A 23,952-nucleotide genomic window follows, 5' to 3' on the forward strand; every position below is an offset into this window, starting at 1 on the left:
TTTCTGTAATGTACATCCAGGGAGTGTTTACCATCTGTTTTGGACTTGTGGAAGGACTCCAATCCTAAGGCAGGGTATCTGTCGTTTCATCTTGTACAGTATTTATGACCAATTCACGCTTTGCCTAAAACAATGTACAATTTAGATTTACAATGTATGAAAAAAGACTTGAAAATGAATATTATCTATGCAACCTCATTATACTGTTAGCTAACCTTTATATTCATAAATGCAAGGTTTAAAAAAAAAAACCTGCTTTTTGTGCCTTCAAAAAAGAATTAGAACTTTAAACGCTGTCTAACTCCCTCAACCAAAAAGCTAGAAATTTACATTTACCTTATTTATAATGGACATGAACCTCTGTTACTATTCTTTATATATCATATGTTTGGGTCTTATAGAATTGACAATTGTTATAGAGGTTGGTATCAATATAACTGGAATAACTGAAAGTTAGAAGAATTTACTGGCACCTTTGTTTCCTCTTTTAGTTATTTTTTAAAATTTGATTGTTCTGTTTGACATAGAAATTGAGTTGTTATTTATTATTTTTGTTATTAATAATAACAAAAACAAAACAAATATTAATAACGCTTAATATCGTAATTATAAATATAATTGTTAATAATTGTATTATAGTCTAATTTGATGTCAACAAAGGCTATATCAGGAAGGGAAGTGCTTTGTGACCAAAAATGACAAATTTAAAGATCAAATTAAGCTTAAATGTTATGTAAATGTTAATTGTGGGAATAAACACTGTTGCCCTCCAATTAACACAGTAAAAGCAGATTGCAAAAGCTGAAAGACACAACTTTAAGTGCCTAGTAGCATTCCACCTACACAGCCCATAAGACTGAAGCATTTATTAAGCAAGACCTCTTTTAATGAAGCAGCCAGTCTCCCTCTCTCACCTTTAAGCCCGTTATTGTGTCAAAACAGCAGCAGCGGAGGCATGAGCAACAAAAGGCAAAAGAGACAATCCAACAGAGAGAAACAGAAACCTGCACAAGGTGTGTGTGTGTGTGTGTGACAGTGGTGACCTCTTTGACCACCTACTTTCTGTTTTCGCACTATAAGTCCACAGTGGTTCATTAATTGGCTGACGTGACAGTGTCCTTGGGCAGAGCTGAGAATTGCAGGCAGAGGCTGGTAGGCAACCAAGGAAAGTTCAATAAAAAGGGAATAAAAATGAAACTAAGGATGGCAGTTTCACATAATCCTGTGTGCGTATGTAGTGGTGGAGCAGTCGTTAATTTATAGTTATTTACACAGCAAAGTGTATTATGTGTTATGTCTGAGGAGTAATGAGTGTGCATACATTTACATGTAAGGTCATGTAATTAGTGTATGTGTGTGTGTGTGTGTGTGTGTGTGTGTGGCGACAGTGATGCGTGCAGACCAATCGTCAACTCTGTAATGGCATAATTTCAGTGTGAAGTGGCAGCTGCGTTCTTCACTCGGACCATCAGCAGAAGTGATGCTCGCCGCACTTGCAGTCCACTTACACACACACGGTTTCACAAACACCATTTTTAATTGAGTACATTTGAATTATTCATTGATATGCACAACAAGAAAAATATTAAGAATACAGGTGCGATATGATCATTTGCAACACACACACACTGCTGATGAGCAATGGGTTTTGGCAGGGGAGAGGTGGTCCCAGCATCACATTTGTCTTCAAAGTACAAGAATCTGTTGCCAGGGCATTTGTGTCCCTGAGGAGAGTGTTGACAACCAATCAAAAGGCCAGCAGTTCACTCACAGGTCAGGAAGCAGTCTGCTCATAAAAGGATGAAATGTGTTGTCTAATTAAAATGTTTGGACTTTGTAAACTCTTATTTAACAAGACACATTGATTAAGATGTTATTCTTCCAGACAAGTGCAGCCTCCGGGTGTATTTCTGGCACAGAGGGAAGACTGTACACAGTCACACCCGCAGAGAACTATACTATCAAAATGTTTATTAGCATTAAGCCTGAGTGATCACTGCTGTGGCAGCCTGGGCTTCACTCATGTCGCTGTAGGTCTGGATTGTCTCCCTCGATCCCACCCACACTTGACCTCTGTGCATAAATCAGATCTGCCTGACTAAACTTCCAGGAAAGAGTATTTAAATTAAAATGGAATTATTTCAATACTCTATATAGAGAAATGTGAATTCAGAAAACAATCACATATGGGCCAAAAAGTCATTTAATCAGATTCCTAAGCCTGGATTCTAAACATACAGATTTTTTTGTGGTTGTTAGCAACGCATTGTTGAAGAGACAATTAACTTATAAATGCCTCAACAGTGATTTAATAATAGTAATTTCTAAATTAAAAGGGTACTCCAATGATGTAGCAGTGTACTTCCAAAAACTTGTTAGACTTGTGAGAGAAAGATGTAAAAACAAAAGGCCATAATTAAAGCAGCAGAGGCTAGTTATCCTGACTTTCAGTGTCTATACATACATACAAGCCATGATCCTACAATTCAATGCACAATGCAACTTGACAGCTGTTGTTATACCCTCCATATCTGGTAGAAGCTCACATTTTTTGAACTCTACACCTCTAGTTTGTAACTCTTGCTTTCTATTATGAATTTCTAAGCTCCAATCTAAAGATGGTATCACTCAAATGACATCACAATATTATTATTTTTACTATATTTAATATCAAAATATTGATTTCAAGTATGTCAACCAGCCATGAGTGCAATCCAGTCACCTGCATGCTTGTGTGGTCACTGCATACATCCATGAATGCATGCATGTGAGTGTGTGTGCATATGTGACCACTAGATGGAAGAATGCAGCTTCACTACATCAGAGAAGCATCTCCAGTTGTGTATGTGGGAGTTTGTGTCCTGCAGGATTCATCATCACTGTCACTCCAACAAAACTCAGTCTGTGATGTCCCAGAAAAACTGAGGAGTCACTGATAGAAACTGCACAACTCCAAAGCAAAAGATACAGAGCTCCACATCCAGCTCATTTCTCCCCTCTCTCTCACACTTTCTTTTTGTGTCACTCTCCCTCCACCCTTTTGTCTGTTCATCGCCTTTCTCTCTCCCTGACGTACGTACACACACATGCAAGACTGAGAGAGAGGGAGCGTATTCATTACTCAGGGTGAAAATACATGGCACACATTCAAACTGCCATAGGTGAAATCCTCTTCAGAAGTCAGTGATCTCAACACCTGCCCATGGCTGATATGACTTAGTGTGTGTGTGTGTGTGTGTGTGTGTGTGTGTGTGTAGCCTGGCCCTTTGAGAGGAGCACTCTCAGTGACGGCTTACAGAGAGACAGAATGAGGACGTCACAGGTGAGTGAATTTGCTCAAACTGACAGGTGTGTACACACACATACACACACATTTGTTCTTTCACACACATGCAATCATGCCTCAGACACATACGTACACGCTGTTTCTTTCTCTCACACACATACACACGCACACTGACGAAGCTCTGCAGGAGCCAGCTGGGTCCTCTGCAGCAGCACTATCACACATGAATAACCAAGGCTTCTCTGCTCTGCAGCATTGACTATTCAATACCTGACAGGGCACCTTATGGGGTGTGTGTGTGTAAGCCTGTGTGTTAGTTTGTGCATGTGACAGAAAACCATCCACATGAGTGTACACTTAGTTGCATGTGTCCATGTCAATCATAGTCAAACTGAAACAGAGTGGAAAGTGAGGACAGGAAAGAGAGAAGAAACGGTGCAACAAGCCGATTGATTAGCAATAACCTGATGCTTTATTGATCACCATAGGTTTACTGCTACTGCTACTACTCCCTTTGTTTTAGTTCCCCTCCACACTGAGACTGAGATCATGTTTAGTAAGAAGACAGTAATTCTTAAGCTAAGATAAGTCAGATACCTACTGCAAGGGCAGTCTTTCAGCTGCCTCAAAAACATAGTGCACCCAAGGTAGCTATAATTTTAATGGCACCACAGAATCATCTGAGTGCAAAATACTCACTCATCTCTGTACGGTTTTGGGGTTATTGATGGATTCAGTTGTGCATGATGAAAGGTGTCCTGGTTCTGCTTTGTTCTGCATACTGGATCAAATTCAGGGTTAATAAAGAAAAAAATACCTTTTCATTTGATTTAGTTTGCTTCCACATCCTGCTTTATCAAGCGCACCAAGCATTGTGTCAAGCTGTTGTTGCTGTCCTTCGTCTACTGGACAGACTTTGTGAGGGAAAGAGCTCACACTTTTTCGAAGCAAGTCGCAGACTTTAATGGATTGTATTGACTTTTTTCATTTTAATGCAACATTGTTCCGCTGTATGATTGAATCCATTAGCCACTATTCTCTCGCTAAATAATTTGAGGACTTTGTTGTCTTGTTTGTAACCATAAGCACCTGTGTTCTGTTATCATCTGACCATATTTTGATAAGGGCCTTTACTTCATCATTAGACCACGTCAGTCCATGAGACATTTTTCAAGCCTTGCCTGGTGTTGATTCTAACATTTCTGCCCAACTTCAACCCAGAACGCGTTGTGTTTTGGTTCAGACTGCGTTCTTACCTGCAGCGAACCGAATTCTGGTGCACTTGGCGGCGCCTTTTCATTCTTCATCACATGTTTCTGTAAGGATGTATGCTTCATATGAGAGGTACAACTGAAATTAATACTTTTTCATTACACAGCTGCAGGCAGGTGTGAATGTGAGCGTGAATGATTGTCCGTTCCTGTGATTAACTAGGGATATGCAGGCAATTAAAGCAAATACAAGTCAATTAATTGGTCCATAAAGCAATCTTGTATATAATTAAAAAACAAAACAAACATAACAACAGATTAAAAAAAAAAATCAACACCATAATACAATTAAACATTAAACGTCTGACCTCTTCAGTCTTTTTTTATCAAAGCTGTGATGTTTGGTTCGGAGTTGTTATTCCCGCTGAGCTTTTCACAAAGCTTTAACATCACGGGTGATTTTCTGAGGCTATCTTCAGCTGTATTAATCAGCACTGTTCAGTCTTAGTGCCCTGTCAAAGAATTCTTGGCGAAGATCAAATTGAAACATCCTGCCACTTCCCGCAGGTGTAAATGAACCATGATAACACCCATGTCAAACAACAGTGAACATCGCGCTGTGGGGAGGCTCCCTGACATATTTTTTTCCTTCTTCTGTTGCTTAACCGGTAAATGCAGCAGAATTTATGACAGCAGGGGAAATGAGAAATGAGAGGTACATGTACTTGATTCAAATAAGTGGGGATTTGGGAGGACTACTCTAGAGTGTTTGTCGGCAGAAGCTTGTTTTTATGCCTGCTCCTCTCGTGTACCTTATCTCTTCAATCATCTCTCATCTTAGTCCTCCATAATTTTACCTTCATAATCACACTCCATCCATCCTTCTCCTTACCTCTCAGTGCAGCAGTCATCTCAATAATGGCGTAAAGCTCAGCACACACTAAAAGCCAGTCAAACACAAACCCAGCATTTCCATTTTATCTAGGGTTAGGGTTTATCTAACCACACATGCAAAGTCTAATGTTTAAAAAAAAATCACAATTCATAATCAGGAAAGTTATTTTTTTGCTACCGAATTTGCAAATAGAAATCAAGTCCCCAATGTCCTCAAATCCTAAAAAAAACACACCCCTGGCTGCAACACAAATGCAGTTACTCCAGCTTTAAGGGGTAAGTAAGTTCTTCCAAAACGAAAGAAACCTTTTATTTTCAACAGCAACTTTTTAACGTAATATTATAAACCAACTGACTGCTCTTGCATGTTTCTCCATGATTTCTTTTTATATGATTATTTGCTAATATGTATTAACTTTATGTACTTCAGGATATGTGCAAATGTTCTGTTGTTGATTTGGTTTCAGATATGCCAAGATTTTAAAACACCTTAACAGAGGGCAGCCCATATGATTTCAACTGCAGCTTCTCCCTGAACAGCGCCTTAATTTCAGCTGCCAGCTGTTGCAGGCGTATTACAGACCCCTAATGAAAGAAGATTCCTTTTTTTCTTTGTTGTTTTGTTATTTCCAAGACCTTGACTTCCACTGCTGCTGCCACTAAATCATAATTGTTTGCTTCTGTATTATGTGAGATCATTCTCCTCTATTGGTCCATAACACTTGTGTTATTGAAGTTAAATCTTACAAATATCTAATCCAAATTATATAATATCTGTCTTGGAATGCCCTTGCGATTTCTGTCTGCACTAGGATCCAACAACGACTTTAGCTTTTGTGCAGACTCAGGGCGTTTGGGGTTGGACAGAGGGTAATATTGTTGTTTTATCAGTGAAGGTAAAATCCCATATAAACTGGTTCACAACAATGAAAATTATGGGGGTGAGGGTGCTTCCCCCCCTCCAAATGCTCTTTGAGAAGACTACTAAACAGGCTAGGAAATTTATTGCAGCCCCCTCTCATGTCTTGTATACAAACTGCTCCCCTCAGGTGAAGCTACAGGGTTCCAATTAAATACAGGAAACAATGTCTGAATAGGTATAAAATTCTGAACTCTCACACTCATAAGTGAATCTCTGGGGCATGCTGTGTTGCATGTATTTGCAATGTCTGCACTTATCTGTGCTATGCACTTTATATGTGTTAATACATACAATTATGCAGTGCAATGGTATGTAAGAACCTTAAAGACCAATTTCCCTACAGAGAAAAATATAGAAAGCTTGAAGACTTAAGTTTCTCATTCATTTTAAAAGTCTCCATGTCCTTCCCCATTTCTTTTCTCCTTTCCTACCTTTCCATCTTCCTCTCCCTCGTCCATCCTACTCTTCCTCCGTCCACCTTCCTTCTCCTTCAAGCTCCACCTTTCCCTTTCAGATGAGAGCATTAATTTCTCAAGGTCTATCTGTGGCACACAGTGGCTCCATGGAGCCTCACTTCTTCTTAAACACAAATTGATTTCACGCTCAAATCCTCAGAGTATAAATCACAGACCCTCCACCTGCTCCCCACTACATCTCTGTCTCCTTCTTTTTCCCCAACATCTCACTCTGTGTCTCACCCCCGCCCCCCTCTCCACGTCCTCCCTGGCTCTCTGCTGACACGCACCTGCGCGCACATACATGCGTATACACACATGTATACACCTTTGAGTACCGCCTGAGGTGTGTGATGGCTGAATGGGCAGGGACGCTATAGAATTAGGGAGAGAGAAAGCTGGGAGAGAAGGCGAGTGAAACAGTGAAGGCCGCAGGCTTCTGCAGGGTGGAACAGGGCACTTTCTACAGAGGCTGTGCGTAGGAAAATTGAGGAGCTATTTTCATGCCACATTAAGTTACACCAGCCTTCCACTATGGGACTGTGCTCAGACAGAGGAGGCTTGCCTCTATTGTGAAGGCTAATAATCAACGCAATGGAGTTATTACCCAACACTACATTTCACAGGCCTAACCTAGACAGCATCAAAGGAGGAGATGGGAGGGAGAGAGGAGGGGGAGACATGAATTCCAATGGATTGTAACAAATGCTGCGACATCCAGCTCAGCCTCATTCATTTAATATGCTTCAAGTAGAGTTCAATCTCACGATGGATATCTGGTTGAATGGTATCAGAGTTGGATGGGGCGACACAAAATTGGGAACAAAATGACAGGAAAATACAAAAAGGAAAATTTCCATTATTGAATCTTTGATGTCTGTCCACTATCATTAACATGACAGTAGAGGCAGATGGATGTCAGAGCCCTTGCATTGGCTTTACATCTGATATATTAAGCTATTAACACCAATCAAACTACATGTCACTGTGAGGCAACATAAAGCCCCCTGTAATGTTTATACATGCCTGTCACTGCTGCGCTGTGTAAGGAAAGAACATTACCACAAAGGGGTTGATTTGAATGGGTACTCGAGTACTGCACTTCCATGACATTGGAGGGGCTACAGAGAAATAGATGCACTATTCTAAAATCACAACAGAAGCATCCTGACTTTTAGTCTGTAATATAAGTCAAGCCCCAATACCCTGGATCCTGCAGTTCCCATACTGCAACTTGACAGTGAAGCTGATAAGCTGATAGCTGAAATGTCGTCAGGACCTATAACACCTAAAAAAAAATGACTGGCAGATGGAAGAGGAAGTCTTAGCCTGAATATCGGCCATTGTCCCAGAGGCTCAATTGTCGTCACACTTATAGCTGATGGGTTCCGAGGTCACTTTGTTCTAAAAATGTATTTATACTCAGTAAGCATCTCTTGGTTTGACATGATTGAAGGACTCTGGTACCTGTTATTACTATTTCCAGTTTTTTACAGAACTATTACTGAAAGTCTGGCTCAGAAACCCAAGCTGTGGGAAGGAAAATGTTCTAGCATTATGCTATTAACTCTTCAAAGCCACCTGAAGCCCTTTTGAACAAAAGACAGACTGAAAGGGCGAGCACAAACGTGGATTAATCTAAAACACATCAAAGTGGGTCAGATTAACCCACACCATACACCACACGATTCATTATTCCTTATGAGAAAAAACACTTTATACAATGTACATGTGAAGAAAACATGTGACAGTTGCTATCCCAGCAAAGAACTGGAAATCCCTGTCTGAAATGATCAACAGTAGTGGAGACCACGGTGTTTGATTGCAAAGAGTCTTTTTATTTTTCCTTGTGTTCAAGTACGGTCCTCTCTCAGCAGGGTCATCTAAGAAGCATGGACACACAATAACACACAACTCGCACCAGAGCCTGAGCATCTTCAGGTGGGATTTCTCTTTTGTCTTGATTGGGGAGGGGAGGGGTTGGGGGTTGGGGGGCGATCAGCAGCTTCCACGTTTAGGTCAAGTGAACAAGAGTCCTGTTGTACACCACATAATCATTTTTTCTCTGCGAACATTTGTTGCATTTAGTGACACTGACATCTGCACATTAAAAATTATATATATATATTTATATTTATATTCATATATTCATAGATTTGTCATTCTATATCAACAATTCATTCTAGTGATTTTTACCTTGGTTTTTCATGTTGTAAAACTGGACAAACTGTCAGTAGGAATGCCTTGTTTGGACATTGATTTATACAGGAACGCACACACACATACACGCAACAGAGGCACACACGCACACGACTACACACATGCATGCATAGATACGCTCGCTCAAGTTTACGTGTACACACACGGGCCACGCATCCTGTCACATACATGCACACGTACACAAACGCACGCACACACGTGTCCCCACACAAGCACGCCCACACATGCTCAGCCAACACAGAGAGGCAGGTCTGTACATCTATGGGAAGGGAGATGTTACCCATGATCCCCAGCAATAAGTACGGCTTCACCTGATCAAAACACAAGAAAATAAAAGTTACAAACAGCCGAGGGAGTCATCCAGTCATTGTCTGTAAACTTCGACAGAATGTCCCTTTAAAGTCCGAAAGGACTGGTCCACGAGGTGTCAAAGTTTGGCACAATGTCATGTCATGTCTCTCTCTTTCTCTTTATCTCTACTGTACACTGAAATGCACAATAGTCATGGTGGCTCTTGTCAGACGGACCAGTTTTTATGCACAAGTGATGATGAGAAACCACTGAAAGTTGACATGGTCAAACATATCAGCTCCCCAAAAGGAAAAGACAACCCTTTCCAAAGACAGAGAGTGTGCTTTAAACATACACATATATTCTTTAGGCAGTGAAAAAGCACTTTCGTTGACAGGGACTCAGGAGCAATGCTGCCCTGCCAATCTGATGCTCTGGCAGCCTTGAACTGCTCTTGACGTTTGAGCATGTCCACAATGAAATTCATTTGATGGAGAGAGAAAAACACAAACACTGCGGGGTTTCCTCTCCGGCTTGGAAAAGGGCAAAACAAAAGGTGTCCACCGACATCCATCATGACGATGTCTGTCTTTTCTGCTTTTCTTGTGTTCGCATTTTGCTTATTTTTGTTGCTTTTTGTTGTTTCAGTCAGTAGTCAGTCATGGAAAAAGAAAAAAAAAAATCATATTTTCACAAGTGGCTCCATCAAAAACATGTGTAATATACACACTATATCACCTTTGAACTGTACACGGAAAAAAATGCTTTTGTGAAAGTGAAAATTTAGAAAAGTACAAATAAAAAAAGATGTAAAAGAATGTTGACAAAAAAAGTCTATTGAAGATGACATTCCTTGAAAACATATTCAGAAGCCTCCATAGGCGGCAAGGCCATCGCAACAAAAAGGGGAGAATAAAAGCAGTGCTACGTTTGTCACTTGGGTGAAATGGTAAACATCCACTTCTTGCCATGTGCCTGATGTGCTTTCATCTTTTTCTGTGCTTTTATTCCTCCTGACCTCCTCAAGAACCCTCATGCCATCTTTGTCTCTCCTCTCGTCCTCTCTGTCTTCCACAAAAGGTCAGGCCACTTCCTGCTCCTACAGAGAAAGAGCTCACCCTCATCCGCTCCCCATTATATCTTGATCTCATCTCTCTCCTCTTCTCTAGGTCTCCGCGTACTCTCTCCGCCTGGTCATTTTCTCGCTTTCTTTATTCTCCTGCCCACTCCTGTCTCACCCTTTCAAACGCTCTCCTTCATATCTACTCCCCCCTTATCCACTCACCGGTGCAATGGAGCTGACTTTGAAGAAATAAAGCTGTCTGGGAAAAAAAAGGAAAATGTCCGCATGCACATGCACAGTCTCTCTTTGTCACTCGACCTCACTTCTTTTCTTAACCCCATCAAGCTCTCTTCCCTCCTATTTTAGAGAACACATATTTCCTGCCATTGGCTACAAGATCTTGTTTCAACATGCCACTTGCTGTCACCTTGGGTTAATCTGCTGTTGATCGCTTGCAAAAATTATTCCTTTCACACACGCACACACAGACTCTCTTTTGCCCCCCCATCATCATAGTCTAGCTAGACCCAGGAGTCAGGCGAGGCCGGGTAGTGGCTGGTCTCGTAGTTCAGTTCGCTGTATGGCCGAGAGGCCGAGTAGAAGTCTACGTAGTTGCCGGTGGATTTTAGGCCCAGATGCATACGCAGGTCTTCCCGTGGGTCTCGTGGTGGTCCGGCGGAGCTCGGAGGCTGCTGGGGTTGGGCCTGAGGTGGGGCCTGAGCCTGGATCTGCGGCTGTGGCTGGGGTGGAGGAGGTGGAGGTCCCTGGTCCTCGTAGTAGACCTCATTGAAGCTCCTGCTCTGGCTGTGAGGTGGAGGCTGCGGCGGCTGAGGCTGGGGGAAGGAAGGAGGGGGAGGGTAGGGGTCGTAGTCTTTTAGCACGGCTGCTGATGGGCTGTCCTGCTGGGGCTGGGGTGGGACGACGCAGGGCTGAGCTGGAGCCTGGTGGGGGAGCAGTGGATGTGGGGGGGAAAGTGGTAGTTGTGGCGTGGATATAGGTGTAACAAGCATGAACAGAGAGTCATTGGGGAGGGAGATAAAGGTGGAGAGATGGAGAGGAGAGTGGCAGGTAGAGAGTGAGCACATTGGGGAGAAGGTTTTGAAAAGGCAGGGAGTACGGGTAAAAAGACTCAGATAGGAATCACTTGGGAAGGGACTCATGCTGTGAATTCTCTATTACATGCAGGTATTAAAGTGGCATTTCATCTCTAATACTAACTCTCACAGGCTAGTTGTACATCCACAGGCTAGTTGTGTATGTGTGTGTATGAAAATGAAGCCATTGGTGTTGAAACACTTCGCTCAAACATACATTTCAGTTATTAATGTGCTGCCAGTGGCTACATCTATAACAGGTGTGTATCCAAATATAAGAACTTACACTGTAATTATGAATTTAAACATATGATAAAAAAATAAAAATAAAAAAAAAAGTCTAATCCTACTAGTTAAAGGCTACGCTCCTTTCTGTTACTCCTCCCTCTTCACTGGCAGAATCATCAAACAGAAGCAGGCTTTTAATTTGCAGTCGGGTGTGGTTTCAGGTTGCAGTTGTTTGATGCTGCCTGAGCTGAGGGTGTGTCTTCATTGCACACTCTGCCAGTGTGTGTCTTATCACAGTAGGACACCTTTTCTGCTTGTGTATGTGTGTGTGTGTGGCCTCTTCCATCCTGCTGCTATCTCTCTTAATAAACACCTTGTCATGACAGCATATGTCAATTTATGAGAGCCCCTGATGTCATGCATGCACTGCTAAAATCTGCTGTGCTGGAATATGACTATATTATATTTATTTTATTAATTTATAAAGACCTATTACTCACCTGGTTTTGCTTGATGTCATCACTGGTGGTTAGGTAGGAGTTACGGAACAACGTAGACGTCCCACAGGATACTTGAACTGGATGAATGGAAGATAGAAAAAGAAAACAAAGACAACACATTTATGTGAATTAATGATAAAGATACATAGCATCAAAACTTCTGCAAATATTGTAATAATAATAATAATAATAATAATTCAAAGACCAACAACATCGTGGGAAACTCCACAATTGGCTCAGTCAAAAATCAGCTAATTAGAGCCCAAATCTTCCTGCAGTTTGTCTAAAAGTCTGGCAATTAGTCTGTCCCTCATGACCCCATGAAAACATTGTGAGAGAAAGACAAAAAAAGAATAGAGAGTGAAAGAACCAAAAAGAGACCAACAGATGGAAAGAGAGACAATGGAAGAGAGAGAGGAAGAAAGAGAAACAAACAGACAGAGCAGAGATAGTGAGAAGGCAGAGACAGAAAAATACTGGAAAAAAAGACTGGCCAAAATAGAGAGAAAAAAGTGCGCGAGTAAGAGATGAAAAAAAGTGTGAGGTCAGAAAAGAAAACATAAGGGGAGAAAGCGAGAGAAAATGAAAATCGAAGAAAAAGAAAGATAAAGAGGGGGATAAAATAGAATCATTTAATTTTCTCGGTCTCTCCATCACACACACACACACGCACCTGCCATGCCGTCTTTCCGGGATGTGTGCTCTCCTTTGTTGCTATGGAAACCAGCGTTGGTTGCCGTGGAATCGTAGTCCATCTTGCGTTCCTTCAGACTCATCATCTCTCTGGGGGAGGCTGGAGCGCTCGCTGCACACGCACACACACACACACACACACACACACACACACACACACACAAACACACAAATATAGTGTAAGCACACAAAGTGTGAAGGTACATGCTGTTCAGGGTTTATTGCTCATTATTTTGTGAGTGTGTGTGTGTGTGTGTGTGTGTTGGTCTTTCAAGGTGCACAGTCATTATTCATCATTTAGCTTGTCAGCATAAAGGGTCACCTCCTGCATGTTAAAGGACTTCTGGGAATTCACAACCACACACACACACACACACACTTACACACATACACCAGTTTTCGGACACATTATTTGAATATGAAATTTAAATAAATCCAGACAATGTATTCATTTTCTTTTTCCTTTATGTGTTTTAGATGGAAAATCCAGATCTGAAGCTGGTGAGTTCCACATTAACAGCTGGAAAACATATTGAGCAGCAGTCAACTCAACTTTGCTCTTGGCACCGAACACAACTGAACCCACAATGTCATGACTGGTAACACAACCCAAATCCTGCAAAAGATGGAGCTCTCGGGCTGCAATTTAAATAGTCAAGTTTTTTCTTTACCTGACAGATCTTTACGTATAAATATGGAGCACAGTTTACAGGAGTGGTTCCCATCCATTTTTGCCCTATCAAATGAGCTCAAGTACTCTGTCATCAACACCACCCACCAAGTTCCAGATAGAAGAAGATTACTTTATTAATCCCACAATGGGGAAACTCAACCTCTGCATTTAACCCATCCTTTTTTACACACTTTTTACTGCGCCTGGGGGGGGGGGCAGTAATTTGGACACAGATGCTCTCTTTTCAATAGATTGTGTGTTTTTTTCATACAAAACATGATGATAGTGGAATTGTTGATGTTTATGCCTGATTTCTATGTTAAGTTCCAGTTTGATTTCTTTGCTTGTTTGCTAACGAGCAACTCTCAATCCCAACAAGCTGAGTTACACCTGATGAGAGATGTGTCCTCTGTCGTTGGCTTATGTTGCTATATCCACTTCTGTTCCATTAGCTTAAAAGTACAGCTCAAACCTCACAATTTTCTATGTCTGTCATTTTCTCAAGGCTACTTTAGACTATTTTTTACACACGTGAATGCATCAGCAAACACATGTCTGCATGCACCCATACATGCACAGGCGCGGACACACATACTGCACATACAATGTCTTCTCCCCTCTTTCCCTCTCTCTCTCACACACACACACACACACACACACACACACACACACACACACACACACAGCATGTCCCAATGTAATCCCCTTATAGCATACTTAAAATGCTTACTCAGTCCCTGTTATCTTGACACCTTGAATTGCCAGAATCCTGCCTACCTGTGTATCAGCCCCTTCAGCCTGCTTAGCTCGACGTTCCTGCAACTACCCACCACGCATCCAGTATACACAGCATATAAAATCTATACTCTTAGGTGTGAAGGACGTTCTATGCATAAGCGTTTCAGACCCATTCAACCTAACTTTTAGAATTGCAGCTGACTGTAGGACTGTACTGGAGAGAAACACGTGCATTTCTGCTCAATATGTGTGAATACCCATTATACACAGTTAATGGAGAGCACTCTTAGTTGCGCAAGCAGAAACATTTCCCACGTTTCCGGACAAAAAAGAGATGTAAGGCATGCCAAAAATCTGTATAAAAAACCCTTTGTTCTCTTTGGCTGTTCTTCTATACCCAGATAATAGCACCAGGGCCAAACACTTAACAAATGTGCCTAGCCAGATAGAATAAAGGCTTTTAAAGTGATTTTTTGGAGTGCCTTAGAATCTCACTTTATCTATTTCAATGCTTAACTTTTTAAATCCAACATTTCAATATTTGACATTAAAAGCAAAGGGGCATTCGAACCTCTTATCCGTTCCCTGACTTTTTTTCTACATTTTACAAAGATATTGTATAATGCACATGCAAAAATATCTATAAAGAAATGTACATACAAGCATTTAGTAAGGCAAGATAAGCAGGGGAAAGGAGCTTTTATAATGTTTAGACACTTTTGATATTTATTTTTTAGCACTTGTCAACTCTGCAGCAGATTCTATTAAGGTGGATGCTAAAAACAGGCACAGACCCCAGAGACAGGGCCATCACTACTGGCTACGGTTACTGTTGGGACCTAGCTTGTAACTGCTGGATATAAGAGGCTGGGAGACTCGTTCTATCAGCGCAAAACACAGCAGGACCCTGTGGGGGGCCATGATGGATGCAAAGGTCTCTCTCCTCCTTTGTTTCTTCCTCTGTCTCTCTGTCATCCTCACAGCCTGCAACCTTCCCTACTCCTCTCTATCTCTTTCGCAGTTTTAACACTCTCTCCTCACACTAACTCGTTCACTCCTCCCCTCCCAGTGTGCCTGCATGCCATCATTACTCCTTCTGCTTTGATCCATCTCTAAGGGGCCGGATTGCAGTCTGGAGCGTATGCAGAGAGGATATACAGATGCATGTGGGTGTGTGTGTATGTGTGAGAGTGTGTGTGTGTGAGAGTGTGTGTGTGTGTGTGTGTGTGTGTGTGTGTGTGTGCGTGCATTGAGGCAGCCTGTAAAGAGTGAGAGATCAGAGGGAGAGGTGAGAAGAAAGTAGGATTACTGCAAAGAGGAGGAGGAGGAGGAGAAGAAGAAGAATGAAACGAGTGAACGAGAAAAGGAGGGAGACTGGAAAGGCAAAGGGGGAGGAGCAGGGAAGAAGATGTGAGTCAATTCCAGCCATTTCTCCGTACCTCCTCCACTGTACTACAGACATCCACAAATGTCTCTACGTACTATGATCTCAAAACTCCTTATTTTCAATCTCGCTGGCCAAAGTCAAATCCTCATCCTTCACTTCCTCCTCACTGCATTAACCATCCCTCAATCCCTAATTCTTCTTGCCTCCTTGCTTTTTCTCTTTATCTCCCTCTCTGTTTATCTCATCCCTCCCTCTTTCTCTGTCTCTGCGCACACACACACACACACACACACACACACACACACACACACACACACACAGAACAGAAATATGCTCTTTTTCTCCCCCTCTCTCCCTCCCTTCGTCTCTCTCTCTGTTAGCTGGGTCCTTGAAGACCTTTCTAAGCCGGGAGGAAGGAAAAGTACTTTTCTGCCTCATCAGCTTGCTAAGCCCGGTGTGGAGAAAGCACAGCTAAAGGCTCTTCTACTACGGATGCTAACAGCTAATGCTAATGCGCCCTTTGCTAAGCATGAAGGCCAATGGGCTCATGCTAAAGGCTAACGCTAATCATACTTTGCAGCATGAAAGCCTTAGGGAGGTGAGCTCTGACGCTAGCAGCTATTTAATCATGATGTAAAGACTGATCGCCTGGTAAATGTTGATGCTACTGGCTAATGGCTAAATTATAGCTCATTACAATCCATGTGTGACCTAAACTTTCTGGTTGAACTCATGTCCCACATCCATGTATAACCTTAGTTTCATCAGTAGTGTTGTGGAGTGCCATGAGCTCTTTGGCAAACTTCAGGCATCCAGATATGTTTTTTTGAGAAAGCAGCGGCTTCCATCATGGTGTCCTATAATAGAAACTATGCCTGTTCAATCTTTTGCATATGTTAGACTCGTGAACTTGTGAGATTTTAACCAGTTCCAAGTCTTTAGCTGTTACTCTAGGGTTCTGGGTGCCCACTTCTAGGGAGAGTAGCCACAGACTAAATTGTCTCCATTTGTGGACAACTTGTCGAACTGTGGACTAGTGAATACCTAAAGTCCTTGTGATTACTATGTTACCCTTCCAGTCTTATGCAAATCAACAATTCTTGATTATAGGTCTTCGGAGATATCTTTTTTGCGAGGCATGGTTCACCTAAGCAGATGCAAAATAGCAAAAGTTTGAGTGTTTTTTATAAGTCAAAGTAGCTCTACACCTCACTCAAGTCTTGTTTCTTTGATTAGACTCTAGGTTTGCTTACTTTTGACTCCAATTAGCTCTTGTTGGAGTCATTAGCTTTAGGGTTAACTTACTTTTTCCACCAGCACTATGAATGGTTGTGTTCAATAAAAACATTAAATATGACAACTGTTTGTGTGGTATCGGGTCAAGCACATTGTGTTTGTCTATACTTGGGACATAGATGCAGATCAGATCACATGTTATGATAAATTAATGCAGACAACTAGGTAATTTCCTGTTTTTCTTGCCACTGTAAACCTCATACAAAGTATTCATTGAAAAAATTTAATTAAATTATGTAAGCTAATTGTCTGTTGGCACACAGACTGGTATAAATAACTCATATTGCTTTAATACCTAAAATGCAACATTTACCAAAAATGACAACTGAAACTAAATCAAAAGAGAACATGCGATAAAATAAAACCTTTTCCTCTTTTGCCTAAACTAACCTTATTCTCCTATTCTCCTTTGCGTGCAACCGAAAGTCCTGAACCTTGTCAATAGCAATAACCTTAAAACCCTGAGGCAGGCAGCTGACTGGCTGTGAGAAAACAACTGCCATGGAAACTGCCGTTATATAGATTTTTGTTGGAGTAGAAAGAGCTCTGGTCTCCTTTCCTTCTAAGTTTCGGGGTGAAACCAGTCCACGATGTCTCTGCCCTTTTTTAAACTATCTCTTGCACCTGAACTTCTCAAGACCCCAGTGATCTTGTCGAGCGTGGTGTCTGGCTATATGAGATTATACAAACCCAAAATTAGACCAATTTCAATCTGAGCTCTAAATTTGAGTTAAAGTCCACTGGAGAGGAATCTCACTTTGCAAAACTATTCTAGTTGGATGGCTTTTGACTTAAAGTTGTTGTTTCTCTCTCTCTCTCTCTCTCTCTCTCTCTCTCTCTCACACACACACACACACACACACAATCTCTCTCTTGTATATATATGTTCCTCACCAGAGCGGTTATTTGGGGACGTCCTGACAGGGGAGACGGAGGGAGTTCGTGAGGAGGAGTAGGGCCTCTGTCTGTCTCTCTCTATTGTTGACGCAGAGCCCACAAAGTGATACTGGGAGTAACCATCCTGCAAAACGAACACACAAAACCAAGATTAAGTTAGTGAATAAACACAAAATACAATATTCAGTTGCTGAAGTGTTTTTTTAGAGTAAAAAATATTGACCATTATACGTTATAATCAATCTATTATGTACATGGTTGGAATAAAATATGTTTTTTTTACCTTTCCATGTGATAATGTGATTTATTCTTGACAGATAAAGTGTATATATTCTCAAAATTGTATTAATCAATCAATTGATTAATACAATTGATTGATTTGTTAATCATCAATTGTGTCTCAAAAACAAAATTACTCCAACTTTCTGGGCGAACTGAATAAGTGTACAAAAGGAGTCTACAGTCACATAGTCACTTCCCCTTTAGATATTTCAAAGTAAAACGTTACTGGCATCTGTATTTTTTTTTTTTTACTAGAAATGTGACTTATTATATGGCAAGAATTATGTTTATGCTTTAATTACTTAATCTGTTATCTCAACACCCTATTAGTTGAGGTTTATTCAAAACAAAATATAATATATTAAATGGATAAATAATCCATCAACCCTTTACTTTGAAACAGTCATGAACAGATGACCAGTTTTGTAACTTACAATGGACAAAAATAAATACAAACTATTTCAAACAATCTCAAGGACAGCAGTTTTTTTTCACAGTGAGTGTGCAGGAGGAAGTAGCACAATGGCTCCAACACAGCCTCAGTACTGATGAATCACAGAACTATATTCATAGTGTACAGGTTTTGCGATAAAGCCTTCCATGCACCCATGCTGCACCATCAAAAACATGAAATAACTATTAAAGGTCAGAGTTTTTGGCACAATTGGTAGCTGCGTATTATTATAATAAAACAGCAACACTATGACACACTCACATTTTTGTTCATATGAAATTCCGAATAACTTGTTGGGAATTTAGCGGCTACAAAGCAACAATGGACTTTGGAGGAAAAGCTTCTGTCCTTGGTTTGTCAGTTACAAAAAGCAGTTGTGCGTCATATGTCTGCACATTCCATTCACAAATTTTTTTTTTACCAACCATTGGTAGGGGAGTCAAAAATGCATTCTGGGCACTAAAGGACACTGACAAACACATGACACCTACACATGCACATACTACCGTACACACAGCACAAATGAACACTATTGCATCAAGCCCTAGCTTAGTGAATATCCCACTGTCCTTAGAAAAAAAATGAATACAACTAACAACTCCACCAGCGTAATGACTGCCAAACCAATGACTTTGTATCTGCATTAGTTTAGCAGTGACTGGAGCAAAGCCCTTTTCATAAAAATGGATTATGAGAGTCAACAACAATCACAGAGCTGGAACCAAATTCAATTTAGCATTAAGATAATTGGGTACCTCTGAAAGCAAAGCACAAGCACATGATAAAAGATAATGCAGACATGTTCCATCAGACGTTTACTGACTGGGGTCCCTCGGCCCAGCAGCGGGTAAGCTGGCTGGACTGTGGTGACTGCGGTCACAGTACATAGGGAGAGGTGAATCACTTCAGTACAGTCAGACTAGAGAGGAGGAGATGGAGGGGACGGAGAGATGGAGGAGATGAGGCAGAATGAGGGGGAGGAGGGAAAGACAGGGTAGAAGCTGAGAAAGACAAAAGATGACAGAAAGTAATGAGAGCAAGGGGGAGGACGGAGATGGAGGGAGAGTAATGACAGGAGAGCAAAGATAGCAAGAGGAGGGTGGAGGTAACGAGAGGGAGAGGTGCAGATGGGGAGGCAGAGAGACAGCCAGAAAGAGAGAGAGGAGTAGGCTGGACTGAGCACAGTCCCATGTCCTCCCCTGACTCCTATTTCCTGGCACAGCACAGAGGACTAATAGAATCTGGTTCCTCTGACACACAGTAGTTCAAAGGTGACTCACTTCAAGTATGCAACCCTCCCTCCTTTCCACTTCATCTATTTATCCACCACTCCTTCGGCCCTCTCACTCAACCTTGTTTTACATTCTCTTTCTCCTTTTCCCCTCAAACACATCTCATTATAAACCATGTAACCTCCTTATGGAACACTGGGCCGATGTGCAATTGGACACTGTCAAACTGTCATGCTGCTCAAATGAACACAGTCACTGAATATTGAACGATGCATGTATTTTGCAGAGTGATGTGTGCAGTCTGCTCTCTACAAATGCGCCTCATAAATGGGGTCTAGGAATGATCCACAGGGTACCCTCAAGCCCCCCCCAAGCAAAATGGGGAATAGTTTAACTTTACAATAATTGAATTCACCAGAATGATCATAATCAGAGGAGTGTATAGAAGAGAATATATAAAAATGTATTAAAAAGGCTGTCAGTGGCATACATTTCACACTTATTACCTCTCCACATAAATTAATGAACTTTCAGTTTCTTTCCTTCCTTTCCTCTTAAGTAGTTAAAAAATATTATATTCCACTCTGCCTGCCAGTATACTGCAAATTCTGTATCAGCTTGTTCCAGATCTTCATTGATTTTATGATGTTTACAGTGTGAAATAGTCAAACCCATAATTCCCCATAATTCAGCACGACAAACTTGGTATCACTGGGTAATCGACTAGAATTTAATATTCTGGTGGTTTGAATAATGGGTTTCATGCATGTAGCAATTTACACATAAATGTCTTCTTATTTTTGTTTGTTTCCACGATTTGTTCTTGTTGTGTTTGTACTCATTGGTTTCAATTTCTCAGATTCACCACTTTTATTTTAAAGCCTACCAAAATAAAACAACAATACATCTTGTTTTCATAGTCCACAAATTGTTTGTCAAAGGCCACGAAGCATAAAAAACAGGAACATAAAAAAACGAAAATTTAGACTATTACAAATTATAGATAATATATTCGATTATCATAACTGTGTTGTTTGGATATAGTTTATTAAAATGTTTTTGTATGGTCTAGAAGATCATGTTAACTTTGATTAAGTTGATTTAAAATGACATTGATTTTACGAGTATATATGCACACAGCACAACTGTTGTTGGATGGTTAATAACATTTGTTGCATCAAAAAACTAAGAGCAAATATATGAGAAAGATTTAAGAGAATGTTGTTGCATGAAGCCCGGTGATTTGTTGCACAGCATTCATTTGTGATGTCTGGCCCATCAGCCAGTCAGTGAAGTTTAATAGGTTCAATAAATATTAAATCAACATCAAAATTTCATATGGGACCAAATCAGACGGCAGCTAGATTTTCACATCATTTTGCATCCTTTCCAAGGTGCAATGCTTTTTCAGTATCAGTGTGTACTGTGAAACCTTACCTTGTAAGACTATACAATATGTCCCTGCACATCTGGAGTGCCTGGTCTCTCTGATTCTCACCTATTTACCTCATCTTACCTTCTTTTCCTTCTCTTCACCCACCTCCTCTTTCTCCTCCACACTCTCCCTAACAGCCCTTTCAGCCCCTACTGTAACAATGACAGGAAAAAAAGGAGAATGGGTTGCCTGGCAACCATTTTGCCTGTTGCTCTCACCATCACTGAATGGTGAGTTGAAGGTCGTGGGACTGCGAGGTAAAAAGCGATTACTGCCCCAACAAATGAGGTGTGTGCGTGTGTGTGTCTGGCGGCACTCATGCCAGACAGCAATTATGGCAAAATTGTAAAAGGTTACACATGATGAGTGGTAGCTCCCCTCTGGGCCTCGGCCACCACGGCACATTGTCATTTTTTCAGCCCTTCAATCCATTTCTCTCTCTCTCTCACTCATTTCACACTCAGATTTTCAGATTTACAGTAGCGAGAGCTTCACACACACGTGATCCATCTATCCTCACAGGGATAATGTGTCTCTGACCTTTGCATTCTATATTTTTGTTGCCTGTGGTTCTGCTGATTTAGGACTTGACCTTTACTCTACTGTTGCACTTATTGTAAAATTGCACACTATACTGTAAGATTGTGCTGCAGCTCTACCTCCCAGTCTTTCCAAAATACTGTTGTTAGCCTCTTCTCTGAGACAGGCTATCTCCACACAGCCTCATCTCCTCTCTCTCTGTCTCTCACTGTCTAACACAGGTGAACATCTGAGGGAAAACAGGCTAAACACAGAGGCAGCTTCTGAGGCCTGAGGTTGGTTTGATGTCGACTGAAGTTTTTCATCTCTTTCTCAGTGACTTTTCCTGTTTGCACTGTGTGGCAGCGAATGATGGATTCATTTTAGCTGCCTATACGAACAACAGCTCATCATTTTAGTCTTGTAACAAATCTCTGAAAACACAGTTTGAGCTTCTGTCAAAAACGCTAAGACAAGCTAATACTTTAAAGTATTTTTTATGAGCATAGAATGTATAAAAGAGGTGGATTTAGTCTTGAATGTCACCAACTGGTTTGTGTGCTATGGTTTTGAAGCCTCAGGCATTTTGGTCGTCGCTATCTTTTTTTTTTTTTTTTAATCAGTAGAACTTGGAGGGGGGAGGGGGGGCGATTGAAGCTGGAGGAGAACTTTAGGTTATTTACATAACCACGGTTCTCTGAGTAATATGAGTATTTTGCTAATGCTAGCGCTAGCTAGTTAGCAGTGGTGGACATTAAAGTACTGTATTAAGAACAATGTTAAGGTACTTGTACTTTACTTGAGTATTTCCATTTTATGTAACTTTATACTTCTACTCCACTACACTCCATTCTGCATAATGAGTACTTTTACTCTTTATACTTTAAGTACATTTTGATACTGGAACTTTTGTACTTTTACTAAGTAAGTTTTGAATACAGAACTTTTATTTGTAGTGGAATAATTTAATAGTGTGTTATTTGTACTTTTACTTACGTAAGGGATCTGAATATTGCTAGTTAGCCATCAAACTATCCAACAGCTTACTCTACCTAAACACGATAATTCAAGGCAACCAAAATATTAAAAATAACATTGATGAACTAAAAACACACTGTGGTAGCATCCACAAGGTAGCCACGCCTTAAATCACAGTGTGCTTTAATTGTGTGCATCAATTTTACTCTAAATGGGACCATGATCTATAAAAGTTACATCACGCTGTCTTGAAGAAGACTAGCACTTAAGCTCTTAAACTCATTAGGAAAATGTTTGGTAATAAATCAAATTACAAGTGGGGTAATTTTCTAATTTTTATCTGATTTCTTTGTACAACCAGTGGAGTCGCCCCCTGCTGGCCATTAGAAAAAATGCAGAGTAATGCTTAAAAGACACTTGGCGCACCTACTGAGTAACATCTGTCTCATTTCAATCAGATGATCATACTTTACTTTACAACTTTACTAGCTTTGTCAGTAACAAACTAGATCTCACTTTCCTTCAAAATTATTCATCTTACTTACAGGACCATCCTGAGCATTTTGTGTGCAGCAATCGTGCAAAGGGCTAGGCTGTGCAATTAGTGACCTCTCTCTCTCTCTCTCTCTCTCTCTCACACGCACACACACACACACACACACACACACAAATGTCTCACTCACTCATATCATACAAACACACCAACGTACTGAATTACACCATCCTGGAACATATTGTAAATCTGTCACACGTGTGACAAGCACAGCATATCTCTGACCCTGAACCCCATCTGTCATACATGTGTGTATCTGTTTTGGTGATTTGTGTCTTATGTTACGTGTGTGATATGAGGATCACATGTGTGCATGCGTGTGTGCATGAGACAGAGAGAGAGAGAGAGAAAAAAAGAGGGTGTCTGATTAAGTCCCCGAGCTGGATCATTTATCAAGAAATGAGGCACGGCAGCCCGACACAAACCAGCACTGAACAGGGATGTGACAGTGTTTAAATGAATATAATATACGGTATGAAACTGCGTGTTTAGATCATGTGTGTGAGTGAGAGAGAGAACACAATGTTTGTGTAAGTGAAAAAGAGAATTTGGTCCTACTGGTCCTATTAAGAATAGGTTTATTTACAAAGTGACCGTGTTTCAAGTCCTTGTTTTATCTAGAAATCCCCTGTTGAACAGTACTGCACATTT

At 40.9% G+C, this 23,952-nt stretch overlaps 1 protein-coding gene across 1 annotated transcript in view; it reads right to left on the bottom strand.

Annotated features, from left to right (window-relative positions):
- Nucleotides 1–7,218: 7,218 nt before the first annotated feature.
- Nucleotides 7,219–23,952, bottom strand: part of ctnnd2a (catenin (cadherin-associated protein), delta 2a) — a 272,893-nt gene continuing 256,159 nt past the window's right edge. Inside the window, 4 exon segments of the mRNA XM_059326789.1 lie at nt 7,219–11,283; nt 12,165–12,241; nt 12,838–12,969; nt 17,846–17,972. Coding sequence (XP_059182772.1) covers nt 10,864–11,283; nt 12,165–12,241; nt 12,838–12,969; nt 17,846–17,972 — 756 coding nt within the window. The 3' untranslated portion in view covers nt 7,219–10,863.

The sequence above is a fragment of the Centropristis striata genome, chromosome 23, assembly GCF_030273125.1.
Source record: "Centropristis striata isolate RG_2023a ecotype Rhode Island chromosome 23, C.striata_1.0, whole genome shotgun sequence".
NCBI lineage: Eukaryota > Metazoa > Chordata > Actinopteri > Perciformes > Serranidae > Centropristis > Centropristis striata.